This window comes from Phyllostomus discolor, chromosome 4 (genome assembly GCF_004126475.2).
Source record: "Phyllostomus discolor isolate MPI-MPIP mPhyDis1 chromosome 4, mPhyDis1.pri.v3, whole genome shotgun sequence".
Classification (NCBI taxonomy): Eukaryota; Metazoa; Chordata; class Mammalia; order Chiroptera; family Phyllostomidae; genus Phyllostomus; species Phyllostomus discolor.
Genome location: NC_040906.2, coordinates 115,741,365 through 115,756,827, shown reverse-complemented (window position 1 = coordinate 115,756,827; position 15,463 = coordinate 115,741,365). Strand labels below are relative to the sequence as shown.

Genomic DNA, 15,463 nt, shown 5'->3' with positions numbered 1-15,463 from the left:
CTGAGCCAGGCTCGAAGAGCCAAGGGCAATGGCAAGAGAAATGTTAGTGAGGATTTGGGGGGGTTGAAGGTTACAGAGGATGGAAGTCGGACTGTAGTTATTGCTCAAGGGCAGAGAAAGTGTTAACTCTGAAGTCATGAAAGTGAAATAGGGCTGGGGTGACATCTATAAACGTACAACCATGAACTTGTTCACCAAGTCCCAAAATCAAAGGTCTAGCACATACAGCCTTGAAACCTCAAAAGCTGATTCCACCCAACAAACAACTGGCTGTGCTGGCACAACACGGAGGGGGACGAAGCCCCAGGCCGAGCTCATGCCTGAGGAGCTGACTCAGAGTGGGGGCTTTGTCTGCAAACTCAGCTCACCAACACACAACAGAGCTCAGGCTCTGAGGAAGAAGGTCAGAAATCTATCCTACACTGTTCCCTTCCTTTCTGGAAAGATTTGAGGATTCTTCTAGGTACACAGCAATTCTGTTGGACTTTCCCTTTAGACTGAGCGCAAGGGCTGTACGTTCTCTTTGGACATTTCTTGAGCCACACCAAACAAGGCAGAACTTCAGTCTTTAAGTGTCAGAAAGACATCAGTAGAATGGGAGTAGAGCCACAGGAAAACACAGCAGTCCTCAAATACCGTTTTGTTCAACACTTTTCTGTATCACTGATGAACGTAAAAACCTGATTCCCTGCCGGGGCTACTGTCCGTGTGGACTTTGCACCTTCTCCCTGTGTCTCATGGGGGTTTCCTCTGGGGACACTGGCTTCCTCCCCAACCCCAAAGGCAAGCATGTGACGCGGACTGGGTGTCTACAGTGACCCTGAGTGCACGTGCAATGTCCTACCGTGGAAGAGTGTCCTGCCCAGGGTTGGAAAGGAATCACCTTGTTTTTATTAATCTTTCTTAAACACATACATAGCTCACATTTATTGCAGTGTTTAATAGTAGAAGTGTTTTTGGATCTTTATTTAGAAGTTGATGTTTCTGTGACCAGAAATATGCCACAGGGACATAACTCCTTTTTTATATCAATTAGCCTATGGTAAAATTGGTTTCCTTAGACTAGTTTTGCATAAAATCACAGTTTCTAAGAAATTATAGATATTAAGTGAGAAATTACTATAATAGTCCAATATAGGGGAATGGATTAGTTAAGTATTAAATTTATGCACTAAAATTTATTAAATATTATTTTGAAGACTTTAGCAACATGACAAAAACTTCAGATGGTTAAATGGAAGAAAATTAGAGTAAAATTAGCATGTAACATATGAATATAACTACATATAAATGATACATGAAAATGGGAACATGAACCAGAACTGGAAGAAAATTTAGAGAATAAATACATTTCTTTTATAAGATGGTGAAAGAATGGGTAAAATCTATGATGCAGTAATTGTTATGTTATTTGACTTAAATAATTGTAGAGGCTAGAAAAAAGTACAGAGATTTCATTTTTACAAGGCAGAATGCTAGTTGACTCTAACAGGTGTACACTGAGCAGGAGCAGGAAGCTGGCGGGTGAGAGAAAAGTGCTTAAGTTACAATTACATCACAATTCTACAGCTTGTGGGCAGGGACCATGTTTTACTCATTTTTCCCTCTAACAATGCCATCTGTATAGTAAGATAACTCAATAATTTGCTGAGGTTTAATTGCTTCTGGGAGGGCTTTGGACTTAATTTAGTTCTCAAAAATTAGAGAACGATTGAGCAGTTTGAGTTTACAATGGGGAAAAATAATCACTAAACTGAATGTAAAATTCTAGTTTGGATTCTATAGAACATAGACCTTTTTGGAGCATTCATATCCTGCTCTCAACTCTGAGTTTTTGCCCCCCAGAATTCATAGTCTACCTTCAGTTTCATACTGAAGGTGGGCTCAGAGGGACTCCCCAAAGGTCCGCAGCCCCGAGCCCCAGCGGGAGCGCTCCTCTGCCTTCTCCCCGAGCCTTACCAGGGTCCACCAGTGCCAGGCGCTTGTCTCGGGATAGAGACGCTCTTTCCTCCTGGTTGAACATTCTATCAATCATCACCATCTCAGCAGAGGGATTGATCCGCTGAAAGTAAGAGAGTCCAGTCATTTCAGGTGCCTTTTTTATTTTCATTTTTTCTTTTTTTTTTCCCCCTGGTGCCTTTTAACAAGTAAAAACATCTCCCTGCACCTTTGGAACAATGGAAGTGATCAGAAATGAGAATTCAATGTTTAAGTTCAGTCGTGTCCCATGTAATCATATTTTTCCTTGCTACATAGGATGCATTTTTTTAAATTGTGGGGTTTTTTTGGGAAAAGATAATTTACACATTGGTACAAAATTCAAAAAGGGGACATGAAAAGTAAGCCTGTCTTCTTTGTCCCACCTGTGCATCACCTCCCCACCCCCACCCCCTGGAGGCGCCTATGCCTAACAGTTCACTACTCTCCTCCACAGACATGTCGTGCATCTGCGCATGGATGTTCTTTTTTTTCTGTTTGTTTTTGTATTTTTTGCACACAAATGGTAGCAATAATACACACTATTCTGGTACCTTCCTTGTTTCCCCTTCTGCTGATAATATTTTGGAATCTTTTCATTAGAATGACCTTTTACTTTATACTCTGTTTTAATCTGTTTATTTTACTAAAACTTTCCTTAAAATTATTTTTTGCTATACAGAATCAAATCTTAAATTATATCTCTAGGTCTTATTTAACATGAAAACTCATGGCAGATACAATTTGACCACATAAGTGGTTGGTCCTCTCCTCAGAAATGATAGTCTTCTTGATGTCTCCAAGTTTTGTTTTAGGTATGATTGTCAATATAAGAACAACTACTGCAGACCTTGGAGCCATCATTTTAAGTAAAAAATATATACTTTTAAATAAACATGAACACACATAATACATATTTACATGATAGCGTGTATGTGTATAAGATACACCACTAGTCCCCCACAGCACATGTCCGAAGCTGATTGCAAATTGAAAACCACTAGTAAGAGACAAATTTATTATAGGTTGAAGCTCATATGATTTTAGAACTGTTTGTAAAATCTCGGAATAGGTTTGGTTTCTCCATCATTTCCTGAGGTATCTTACTCCTTTCTCTAATGAATTAGTGCTTTAAAACCAATTTTAGTTCCTATATGAAGTGATGAAGATATTCCAGAATTAGACAGTGGCAATGGTTGCACAATCAGGTGAATATTCTAAGAACCATCAAGTTATACATTGGAAAATTAAGTGTGAATTTTATAGCATGTTAACAATTAAAAACAGGACAAAGTCAATGCTAACACTGCCATCATCCAGTCTCCTCAGATGTCACTTGGAACAACCGTCCCTGGCTGTGCCCTAGCCCTCTCCCACGTCTCTGGGCTGGTGACAGGCAGCACCCAGCGAGCGTGCAAGTGTGTGGACCGGGGGTCAGGCGCCCTGGTCTGCATCCTGGCTGGGCTAGTTACCTAGCAAGCTCACTGGCTATATGATCTTGGGAGAATTACTTGGCCAAAGCCTTAGGCCCCTCGTTTATACAGGAACAACCACCCCAGCACTGATGGTGATCGACCATGTACAGTGCCATAGTTAGCTGCTGTTAGCGGTAGTAACAGTCAAGTGTAAGGTTTTCCACATACTTAAGTATCTGTGCCTTTTAAACTATACTGGGAAAATACGGTTCCCCGGAGTCTCTCTCTCTGAACTGGTAGCTGTGACCTGTAGAGTCTAATAAACAAACACGCTTGGGAGCAGAATTTACCATGGCATCTTCCAGGAGCAGGCATCTGTATTTGTTAAGCATAGCTTGGGTCCTTTTAAGGAGCTGAGTGGCAACTGTTTCAAATTCATTGTCAACTTTAAAAAGAGAGAGAGAGAAAACAGTCAGAGAGTGCATATCACCCACTCGGCCTTTCATTCCTTAGGACAGGACTGCAATGCATTACTCTTCCCCTGTTCACACACGTCGTATCTGCAATTTTCTCTTCTTAGGTAGCTTTTCTGGGATTAAACGTAATACTTCTGCACCACTTTCCCTCACTGTCCACCGCTATGAACATGGAAAGTCATTTCGATATTACCTTATATTAACTTTAATTAAGAAGCCAAGAGATAGTATCTTTAACATCACCTATAAAAGAAAACCATATTACACAGACAAACAACAGTAGCGAGCCTCCACTCTTCCCCAACAGCACAAAAACCCAGAGCAGCTGCAACAGTGCAGCCCTGCTGTCCAGGCTGGGCAAGCCAGCTTTAACTAAGGACACAAACTAGTTCAGGACATCTCGCAGGTTGCGGTGCTGTGGCTCTGTCCTTGTCTGTTGGTCTCCAAAGGTCTCACATTTTCTACTTCACTCTTCTCAGAATCTTCACAGCCCTGTTTAATTCTGGATCTGCACCTGATTCCCTGGACCTCCCAGGGAAGCGCATGGTGGACTAAGATCCTGACACTCAGATCAGACCCCGGCCAGGGGAGCAGACCCTTGGCAGCGGAGGGAAGGACTGAAGCAGCAGAGGGGAACTGACGGTGTCAGGGCCGGGAATGGTGATGGGAAGGAGGGTAGAACTAAGCTGCACGGCTGGGAGAGGCAGCAGGGCCAGGCATGAGAATGGGCTGAGTTCCAGGTTGGGATCTTTATCCTTAACCTTTTTTGGCCAGTTTCTTGACATACAGCAATGCTCTGACTCACTTTGGAACCTTAAAGAGTGCTTTCAGGTGCTGAAGGATCGGTCTAACTCATACAACCAGTATTAAGAGCTAAGGGCACGCATTCTGTCTAAACACAGGACTATGCCTAAATCACTGTGAGTACCCAGTTCAGAGCCATCCCACCTGCAGCCAGCAATGCAAACAATGCTTTGCATTCATTGCCCCCCAAATCCGACTCTGACATTGGTGTATCCCCACAAAATAGTGAGAAGAGTAAGTCACAGCCCTAATTGTGGACTGGGAAACAGGGTAAACGGGGAACAAGTTAGGTCTGTCGTTAAAAACAATGACCTAGCTACCATGTGGGGGCTCGGGGCTCTGGACTCTCGGCTCTCCCTCTCCTGTGGGGAGCTCTCAGAGGGGCCTGGGGTCAAAGGGCCTCTAGGGTTACAGTCTGACTACCTTTCCTCAAGTCCTCCTCAGTGGGCATGGAGCCCTGGCACACGTGGTAGGAGAGCAGCCGCTGTACTGCGTCACTCAGTGACTGGAACTGACTTTTATCAGGTGTCACCGCGTGGGCTTGGTCCCTCTGTAGTTGCTGGAGAATGCTGTGAAAGAGAAACTGCATGTCAGTGGGAGTCCTGTTAAGAAACCGAATCCTCTGCATGCAAAGAGAGAGAGGGACACACAGAGCTGGTATTCTGGACAGTGTAGTGGTTCTGTTTTTCTTCAGTTTTATACTTTGTATACCGGGGTGGGTTTAGAGTTTGGTCTAACCGTCCCTCAGGCGACTCAAACTGTGGCCCTGGCCTCAAAAGCCCAGTGTTCCACCAACCACTCACGTGTAGGGACTCACACAGGCCTTGGCAATGCCTGAGCATCAGCCAACTAAGCTTATGCTAACATTTCTGTTCTGATCATAGGAGTGCACCAAGCCACGTGCTTTTGGCCAACCAAAGGGTGCACGGTGTCCCAAAAAGCTCTTCTGAAGAACAAAAGGGCAAAGAATAGGCTCAAACTACACTTGAGGTATTTATCAGTCTTAACGGAGACAAACTATAGGAAAAGAGTTTTAAAGAATATTTTAAAAAATATTATATATTTTATTATAACCTGACTTCTGTTGTATAAGTACTGAAGGTTAGGAACCTAGAGAAATGTTCAAAATGGGTCATTTCCAAGGTCACTCACAAAGCTCCCTTAGTGAGTTGTTTTGCAGCAGGCCTCTTCTGTCCTCCTGGATGACCGTCCACCTAAACACAAAACACACCTCTTAGTATTCCCTTTCACTGAAAAAATAAGCAGAATAGCCCTGGCTGGTGTGGCTCAGTGGGTTGAGCACCAGCCTTAAAACTGAAATGCTGGTGCTTTTCAGTTGGTTCAACTCCCAGTCAGGGCACAGGCCTGGGTTGCGGGCCAGGTCCCAGTTGGAGGTGTGCGAGAGGCAACTGATCCCTGTTTCTATCATTTCTTTCACAAATCGATGTTTCTCTCCCTCTCTTTCTCTCTCCCTTCCCTTCTCTCTAAAAAATAAATAAAATCTTTAAAAAAGACAAGAAGAAAAAATAAGCAGAATACAGTTACACATAAAGGTCACTGTGTTTTGAATACTTTTGGCTCCCTATCAAGAGCATGTCCTAACAATGTCGAATTTGGCCTGCTAAAAAAGTAAACAAGCAAGTCTGCAGACCCCTGCAGTGAAGCTGCCCTGTGTCGAGATTATAGGAAGCTGTCCTATCAGTTCCTTGGAACGACTTGGCTTGGACCGTAAAGCCCAACCCCAGCTTCCTCTGCAAATGCATCGTTATATTTTTGAAGAAGAATATTTGGATACCAACTCCATGAATGTCTGAAAATCCAACAGATATCACCTAATTCATTTTCTCAGTGGTTAATAAGGGAACAAACACTTCTGAGCTCCTGTTTCACACAGTTAGGTGTGTAATCTAGTAGGCATTTCCATGTCATGTTAAGGAAACAAATTCGCCTGCATGAGAACCTGAGACCTGAACCAGATCCTCCACTGAGTGGTCCAGGCAGGCCCAGATTATAACAGGTTGATTAAACTATTAATTGTTCAGTTTGATGGAGAAGTAACTAAGGCCTTAGCACAGCGATTTTCAACCTTTTTCATCTCATGGCACACATAAACTAATTAGTAAAATTCTGTGGCACACCAAAAAATATATTTTTTGCCAATCTGACAAAAAAAAACAGGTGTAATTTTGATTTACTCAAACCGGACAACTATTGTTGTGTTGGCTGTTGTCACTTTTTCATTTTACAGTCTAAGGGGACAGAGGTCAGAGCCCCTGACTACGTAGTCAGGTGCCACGTGTTTAACAATTCATGCCACACGCCAGTAAGAATCACTGCCTCAGTGAGCTGAAAACCAAACTTTTTCCCCTTTCCTTTTTATTTTTTAAAAGATTTTATTATTATTTTTTTTAGAAAGAGGGGAAGAGAGGGAGAGAAACATCAATGTGCGAAAGAAATGATAGAAACAGGGACCAGTTGCCTCTCACATGCCCCCAGCTGGGGACCAGGCCTGCAACCCTGGCCTGTGCCCTGACTGGGAATCAAACCAGTGGTCCAGCACTCAACCCACTGAGCCACACCAGCCAGGGCTCCCCTTGCTTTTTAGATCAGTGGTTGAGTTGAAAGCCCATAGGGACTACTTCAAACATTCCTGGTTGTTATTGCAGAAAATAACATTTTCTCAGTTATGAGGAACAGATTCACTTTTGATATAATAATAAGTGATAACATTCAACAGTAAACTACATTTTTTGAATGCCTACTATGTGGTGGTTGCTGGTGAGAAAATGATAGCACTGTAAACATGTGGCAAACAGAATGGACACCTTCATCCCACAAACGTTAACAACAAGGCCCGGACCACCGGGAAGGCTTCAGTGAGCACATCTGTATGGACACACCGGCACCAGGCTGACTGCGCAGGCAATGCTGGGCAGTGACAATGGAGCAGAAGATGACAAGGACACTTTCCCTCCATTACGCTGAACATTAAGAAGAAACCATGTAAACTGTGTTCTACCTGCACTGTGGGCTGGCCAGGTGGTGATCCAACTTTTTCCTGCTGTGGTTGTGTGGTTCCTAAGGACACTGGTATAGCTTTGCTTCCAGAATCCTGCCCTGTTAGAATTAACACATAAGACAATGTTCAACAGAAAGAGTAAATCAGGCCCATCGTTTGACCCTCGAGTCCACTGTTTGCAGAGGGTGGAACATTCCAAAAGGGATGTCTTTATCACAGATGCTTGATGTGATTAGGAGAGCAGAAAGTTCATTTATCTTTGAAAGCTCTAGAGGCAGAGGTAAGGATTATTAAAGGCTATTTGGGTAAGGAGTAGAAATAAATAAATAAAAGCTGCCAATGCTGCAGTTTCAAATTATACAAGGTCTGAGCAATAGGCCTCAAGCCAGTAATCTGTCAGTATTACCAAGACCCAACATACAACTTAAGGAAAGGGAGTCCCAATTAGGGGACTGACTAGGAGTGCTCAAGTTTTTGTCTTTCTAGCACTCACGGAGCAATGCAGGTGTTCAAAGCTTTTGAAAAAAACAGGAGACAAAGCCTACAATGTTTTAGTCTCAGAGGGATTCTAAATACATGTACATAAAGCAACATGAGGACAATCACAGAGTCACCTGTGCATATAATACTACTTCTGTTGTTTCTAGCAGCACACTTTTTTCATATAATTTAATGCATCATAACTTAATTAGAAGTGCTTTTCACTTGCTTGGTAGCACATAGAATGGTGCTACAGACACCACGTGGAAAGAATCTGGAAAAAAGAAGTGATTGGAGTAGAGGTGATACTGAGTCAGGGAGACTGAGGCAGAGGGAGGGGTGTGGGAGGCGTGTCCTTGAGTACTAGGGGGACAGGGATGAGCTGGGGAGGCCCCTGACCTGGCAGTGCGGTGCTCAAGAGGCCAGGAATCTGTGCTTGCCGCAGGCCGTCTGGGGTCTTGGAAGCAGAAATGGGCGAAGTCTGATTCAAACATTTTTTCTGAGCCTGTAAAAAAATATTACCAAGATGGAAAAATCAATATCATGACTAAAAGTTTTAATAAATTACTTAAAATGCCAAACTAGCCATTAGTGTCTATATGACATCACCTTTGGGTTAGATGACAAGACAAAACAAATGTTTGAAAACATTATTTTCTTATCACATTGGGAGACTTGCAAGAGTACCCTGTAAACTCCGCAGGCACACTGACCTTTTCACACAACTGTTCGGTGGGGGCTGAGTTGATACCAGCCTGCTTTCTCGCTCATGCAGCAGTGCTCGTGGTGCTGAGACCCAAAACAAAGGCTGAGCCAGGAACCCAGTTCCCGTCCCTGGGAATTACACATCATGGTCCTCCTATGAGGACTGTGACCCTGCTGATCAGTGCCTACTCGGCGTCTATGCTGACTCTGAGTGCCCGACCTGGGCCTAAGTGCCAACCCAAAATCTCCTGCCAGCATGCACTGTGTCTTCTGTGTGGGTGACCTACTGCATGGTCTGTCTCTAGTCTGTGTCGTGGCCACATCAGGTGGCGTGTCACTGGGAAGTGGAAATTCAACTGATTATTAGCTTATGCGAATATTATTAGAGAATATACAATGTGACATTGTATAATGTCACATTATTGTATATGTGACATTATACAAATGTCACATATATAATCTGACATTTGAACTGTTGTGTACTTCTTTTCTATAAATGATGGAGATGAATTGGATGATGTTTAAGGACCATCAAGTTCCTTTTCACTCTTAAAAAATCTGTTATCTCTATAATCATTTAAGGTAAGACAATAAAGGGTTTTTTAATTATTTTCAATTTTTAATCCTCTTTGCTATTCTACTTCATAATGCCTTAGGTTTTCAGAGTTTTCTCCTTCAGTTTTATATTTTGTATAATAGATTTAGAGTTTAGTCTAACCATTTCCATGGGGGCCTTACATGTTGATCTTGATTTAATTGAAATGTTCTCACCAACCATTCATTTGTGGGTGTTATACAGACCTCGGCAATGCTTCACCCACTAAGCTCATGTTAATTCTGTTCTAAACAATTAATTGTCTATTTGGTTCATTCTTGTATTATAAAAATGAAGAGGGACTGGACCTCACCCAACAAAGACTGGAAGAGGCCACTGCAAAGCTGGAGTGGCCCCTTGTCCATCCTTCCATTAGCAGGGAAGGTCGAACCCACAGCACTCTAGATGGACAGGCAGTAAGTTCTTGGCCAGAAAACCCTGAGGGGAAAATTTTCTAGTTTTCATAGCCTTTCCCCCAGAATGGAACTCCACGCTCTCCCACTTCCGGGAACTCTTCCCACAGAGGACACCCGTGTTGTGGAGAGGCCTGGGACAAAGTGAACACAGGCCTTCTTCTCAAGTGTCTCCGGGGATGAACACTAAGGGCTGCTTCGAAGAAAAATCAAAACAGATAAAAGTCGGAAAAAAGTAGTTCAACGGGGCAAGGCTACTCATTAGGTAGGACTCTGAAATAACGAGATCAACAGGTGAATAGGGGAATCGGAATCGATGTGTCCAAATGACCAAAGTCCGTACAGTGACATTGTCAGCACACAGCATTTGGGGTTTCTTTCAATATGCCTGGTTCGCATGAAGCAGAACATCACCATCCTTGTTGCTTTAGAACATGCACTTTTTGTTTTGATAAAATGGTCTCCCACTCTATCAGACGAGACCTGGAATGACTCTGAACTATTAAACAGACAAATGAAACAAAATCCATGCATATGTTAAGTAGTAAAACAATTAAGAAGATCAAGGAAGAGAACTCCATAAAAGTCAGGAGAAGGATGGAGACTGGGGAGGCATGCAGAGAGGGAGGTGCTTTCTGTGGGTACTGGCACTATTTTATTCTTTGAGTGGTTACATGGATGGGTATTTGCATTTATGTTTTAGGCATTTTTCTACATGTGTCCTATTTCACAATACAGAAGAGTAAAAAGAAGAAACCAAGAACAATCTAATCTAATGTCAAAGCCTGAAAATCACTTGAGGGCACAGAGTACTGTCTGTGTGAAAACAGGGCTAGACCTGCAGAGCGTGTCTCCTTTTAGCGCGTGTTGGGTGAGTACCTTGCAGTCCCCCTTCTGGCCTGTGTGGGCAGCGAGCAGTGGCATTTGCACACTGTCATCCTCTACCTACCATCTGTGCTCCTCACTGAATCCCTTCCCCTGGGACTAGAACAATCAATCCAATTGTCACATTGGGGGCTGGGGACAGAACGGGTGGGAGTGGGATAGGCCCAGGGGAAGGCCCTACGCTGGGACCCCCTCGATTCATCAAAGCCGCACGTTTGGAAAGCTCTGCTCTGTCTCCAGAAGGCGCCGGCAGCTTCCAGTCCATTTATTTTTAGGGCAGGACTCTTGTCTGTCTGGTTCACTGCGGTATCCCCAGCATCAGAACAGGGCCCGGCACCACAGTGAACACATGGTAAATAGTTGTTAAATACAAAATGAGTGAGGAACATTTGAGATCTCATTCACTGGTGTATGTCATCAGTTTGGCCCAATTAAACTCTTACTGAAACTCTCAAAAAAATAACTTCCTGCTAAGATGGAAGTGTAGATAAACACACTTTGCCTCTATGCACATCTACAGCAAAAATTACAACCAGACTATAAAACAAGTATCACCCAGATTTGTCAGGAAATCGAGCTGTGTGGAAGTCCATCAACGAAGGATTTAAAGCAGCCACATTCACCCAGATGGGTAGGAGGGGCAGAGATCTGCAGGCCGGAGAGGCTGCAGACGGGCAGTCCCACATTCACACCCAATAGATAAAAATCAGGAGGGATGCCTCCGGGCAGGCATCCCAGCCCCACACCTGACCGAGCTCAGGGCTCTAGCACCAGGAAGATAAGTCCCCATAAATTCTGGCTGTAAAAATCAGTGGGGTTTAGGGATGTGGAAGAAACTGCAGGATTCTCAAGAGACTCCTCTTAAAGGGCCTGCAATAGACTTAGGACTGACACAGACCTGCCCGCTCTGGGATTCAGCACCAGGGCGAGAGCTGGAAGGGCACAACTGGCATATGGGGAGAAGGGGAGAAAGTGAAGTGACTGGCAAGGGGGCGGGTGCTGGGAGATAGCTTCCTATGTAAGAAAAAGAAGATCAAAACTATGAACACTAAAATGGCAACAAATGCACAACTGTCAACAACTGAATCTAAAAACAAACTAAGCAAACAACCAGAATGGGAACAGAATCATAGATACCGAGACTATTTGGAGGGTTATCAGTTGGGAAGGGGAAGGGGGATAATGGGGTAAAAGTTGCAGGAATTAAGTACAAAATAGACAGGGGGTTGTTAAGGAAAACATAAGAAATGGAGAAGGCAAAGAACATACATGCATGATCCATGGACATGGACTAAGGGAGGGGATTGCTGGAGAGAATGGGGGTACCAGGCAGAGGGGAGCAAAGAGGGAAAAATTGGGACAACTGTAATAGCATAATCAATAAAATATATTTTGAAGAACTCTAAAGAAAATGCCCTGGCTGGTGTGGCTCAGTGGATTGAGCACAAGCCTGTGAACCAAAAGGTTGCCAGTTTGATTCCCAGTCAGGGCACATGCCTGGGTTGTGGGTCAGGTCCCCAGTTGGGGGCACGTGAGAAGCAACCAATTAATGTATCTCTCGTGCATCAGTGTTTCTCTCCTTCTGTTTCTCCCTCCCTTCCCCTCCTCTAAAAATAAATAAAATCTTTTTTAAAAAGGAGTGAACGCAGTACACTCTCTCTGCAGTGTGCCCACACCTGCCCCTCCCTTCTTCCTTCCCTCCAGGCACGTTTCCTTTGCCCTTCTCTCTCCGAAGCTCCAAGGGCCCCACTTTTGCCTCTGTAACTTATTTCCTGAGCCCACTCTGTCCTGCTGGCTCACCTTTTCTACCTCTGTGACTTTCTAAATAAACTTTTATGATTGGAAAAAAAAAACCCCGAATGAATGAATTCCATTGAAGCAGAAGTCACAAGGGCCTGACCCTCCTCCCAGTCCCGCCCCTCCTTTCCCAGTAGCCATCAACTTTCTTCTGTCCCAACTCCCTTCTATTCCTATGCCCACAGAGGAAAATCTTTCAGAAATAGTATTTAAAATTCTGTTGTTTTTACTGAACTCTTAGAGAAGACCTTCTCTTGAAATGTACTTTCTTTTTGAACAGAGAAGCTATTTTGTTGAGCACTTGGCTCCAAGAACTCTGCTAATATTAATGTGCAATTTTAACTCTAGACCCCTATGGATTATCACAACACCATGAATCAGAGCATTTACCATGTTGATTTTGACCTCTTTGGTACAGTTTGAAAGAAGCCAATTGCTAATTAGACAGATGATCTGACTGAAAGTTTGGTTATCAATGCATCCCTTGGATTGATTTATGACCAAAATGGGGAATTGTGAACAAAAAAGGGGTCTAGGAAGGTATCCCTACCAATGTGATCTGATCATAAATTCTTGCTGGGCAGGTCATGGTGGATAGTCACATCTAGGCTTACAACTTTTTAGTAAAAGGTTTATTTTTGGCTCTGGCCAGCATGGTTCACTTGGTTGGAATATTGTCTTATAAACTGAAAGGTTGCAGGTTCAATTTTAGGTCAGGGCATATGCTTGGGTTGAAGGTTCATCCTTGGTCTGGGTGTGTGTGAGATGTGACCAATCAATGTTTCTCTCTCACATGGATGTTTCTCTACCTCTCTTTCTCCCTCCCTTCCCCTCTCTTTAAAATCAATAAGCATGACTTCAGGTCAGGATTTGAAAAAAAAACAGCTTTATCTTTGCCTTAAATAAGCTCTGTCCATTGTTTCTGTGCATCTAGGGTAAGTGTAGCTGAAATAAGACATAACCACCCTCAAGGAAGCACATAATCTTGTTAAGTACACTGTAATCCAATCCCCACCTTCCTTTCTCCCATGTCCTTGTAATCCTTACATTCCTCCTTAATCTCAAATACATAAAAGAAGCTGCAAAAATTTATTTTGGGAAGCATTTGAGATCTTGCTCCTGGCATGTCTCCTTGGTTTGACTCAAATAAGTTCTTACAAAAAATAAGAATAAACCATTGACAAATTAGCAGGATGATATTTATTCAACAATAGGCACTTGCTGAATGAGGGGACCATTTGCGATCTACCCAATCAGTTTTCTCTGAGAAATGTCCCACTGATATAGCAATATGTCACAGCCAGTAAGGTTAGAGAGCACATAGACATGTGTTACCTGCTGGAGGCTGTGAAGAGCTAAAACCCAGGGAAGGAGTCTGCCAGTGGAGCAGCTGATCTACCTAGAGTGGTGTCTTTCTTTTCTTGTTGACTCAGAGGGGCACTTTTTCCTACTTTGAACAAAATCCTGGTAGGCAGCAGCAGAGGCCCGGCATGGCCGCTTCCTCGTGGCACCCACAGCCCCATCCTCTGATCACGGTGCGCCAGTCAGACTCTCTCCTGGGAATTTGGAAGGTGGGCAGTGGTAGTGGGTGGGGGAAAGAGAGGTAAATACCCAAGGGCAGTGCTTCTTTTATTATTTTATTTTATTTATTTATTTTTAAAGGGTTTTATTTATTTATTTTTAGAGAGAGGGAAAGGGAGGGAGAAAGACAGGGAGAGAAGCATCGATGTGTGAGAAAAACATAGATTGGTTGTCTCTTGAACGCCCCTAACTGGAGACCTGGCCCACAATCCAGGCATGTGCCCTGACTGGGAACTGAACTGGTGACCCGTAGGATTGTAAGCCAGAGCTCTACCCACTGACCCACAGCAGCCAGGGTGGCAGTGGCTCTTTTAATGTACTTTGATACTGGTTGTATCAAGATCACCTGGGGAGCTTTCGAAAGACAAAGTTTCTGGGTTCCAACCACAAAGACTGACTCAGAAATTCAATGTGGGGGTGACAGGGGAACTCAAGAGTTAGATTTTAGCCTTACTTGACAGGCTTAAGTGATTAATGTATGTGGAAAGCTATTATTCCAGGAGCTGGCATGCATGACCAGTGACTCAAGGAGGTCCACAGTTAATTTGACTTTTGTGCCCCAGGGGGTCAGCGGGCCTTGAGAAGGTATCTGAGACACTGTGTTCTAGGGAGAGAACACCCGTGATGCAGATAAAGAATTGTTGATCAACAGATAAAGAAGAGGAAGCCGTGGCTGGCAAAGCTCAGTGGACTGAGCGCAGGCTGCGAACCAAAGTGTCCCAGGTTCGATTTCCAGTCAGGGTACATGTCTGGGTTGCGGGCCATGACCCCCATCAACCGCACATTGATGTTTCTCTCTCTCTCTCTCTCTTTCTCCCTCCCTTCCTCTCTAAAAATAAATAAATAAAATCTTAAAAAAAAAAGAGGAAAATCACCTCAGGACTGCAACTCTTTTTTTTTTTTAAAGATTTTATTTATTTATTTATTTATTTTTTAGAGAGGGAAGGGAGGGAGATAGAGAGAGAGAGAAACATCAATGTGCGGTTGCTGGGGGTTATGGCCCGCAACCCAGGAATGTACCCTGGCTGGGAATCGAACCTGGGACACTTTGGTTCCCAGCCCGCACTCAATCCACTGAGCTACGCCAGCCAGGGCTAGGACTGCAACTCTTATCCAATTAATCTTTTTTCTAAAACCCTTACCTACCCTTCTACCCATTTAACCTTTTCTTAAACCTCTTACCCACCTTTTCTTCTCCTTATAAAAGTGTGGCTTGAGGACTTCCGGCCAAGATGGAGGTGTAGGTAGACATACTGTGCCTCCAAACACAACCAAAAGAAGGATAACAACAATTTAGAAACAAAAAAACAACCAGC

The 15,463-nt window shown here is 43.6% G+C and overlaps 1 protein-coding gene across 3 annotated transcripts in view; it reads right to left on the bottom strand.

Moving 5' to 3' along the window:
- The window catches only part of BICRAL (BRD4 interacting chromatin remodeling complex associated protein like), a 72,902-nt gene that overhangs the window by 4,803 nt on the left and 52,636 nt on the right, over positions 1–15,463 (bottom strand). For 2 of the 3 annotated variants that reach the window (XM_028508713.2, XM_028508714.2), the window contains exons 6-11: positions 8,571–8,676; positions 7,692–7,789; positions 5,825–5,886; positions 5,096–5,241; positions 3,743–3,837; positions 1,960–2,062 (exon numbers count right to left, since the gene is read on the bottom strand). In XM_028508713.2, coding sequence (XP_028364514.1) covers positions 1,960–2,062; positions 3,743–3,837; positions 5,096–5,241; positions 5,825–5,886; positions 7,692–7,789; positions 8,571–8,676 — 610 coding nt within the window. Of the gene's footprint in view, positions 1–1,959; positions 2,063–3,742; positions 3,838–5,095; positions 5,242–5,824; positions 5,887–7,691; positions 7,793–8,570; positions 8,677–15,463 lie in introns of all 3 variants that reach the window. The other variant, XM_036025042.1, reaches the window with a different exon arrangement.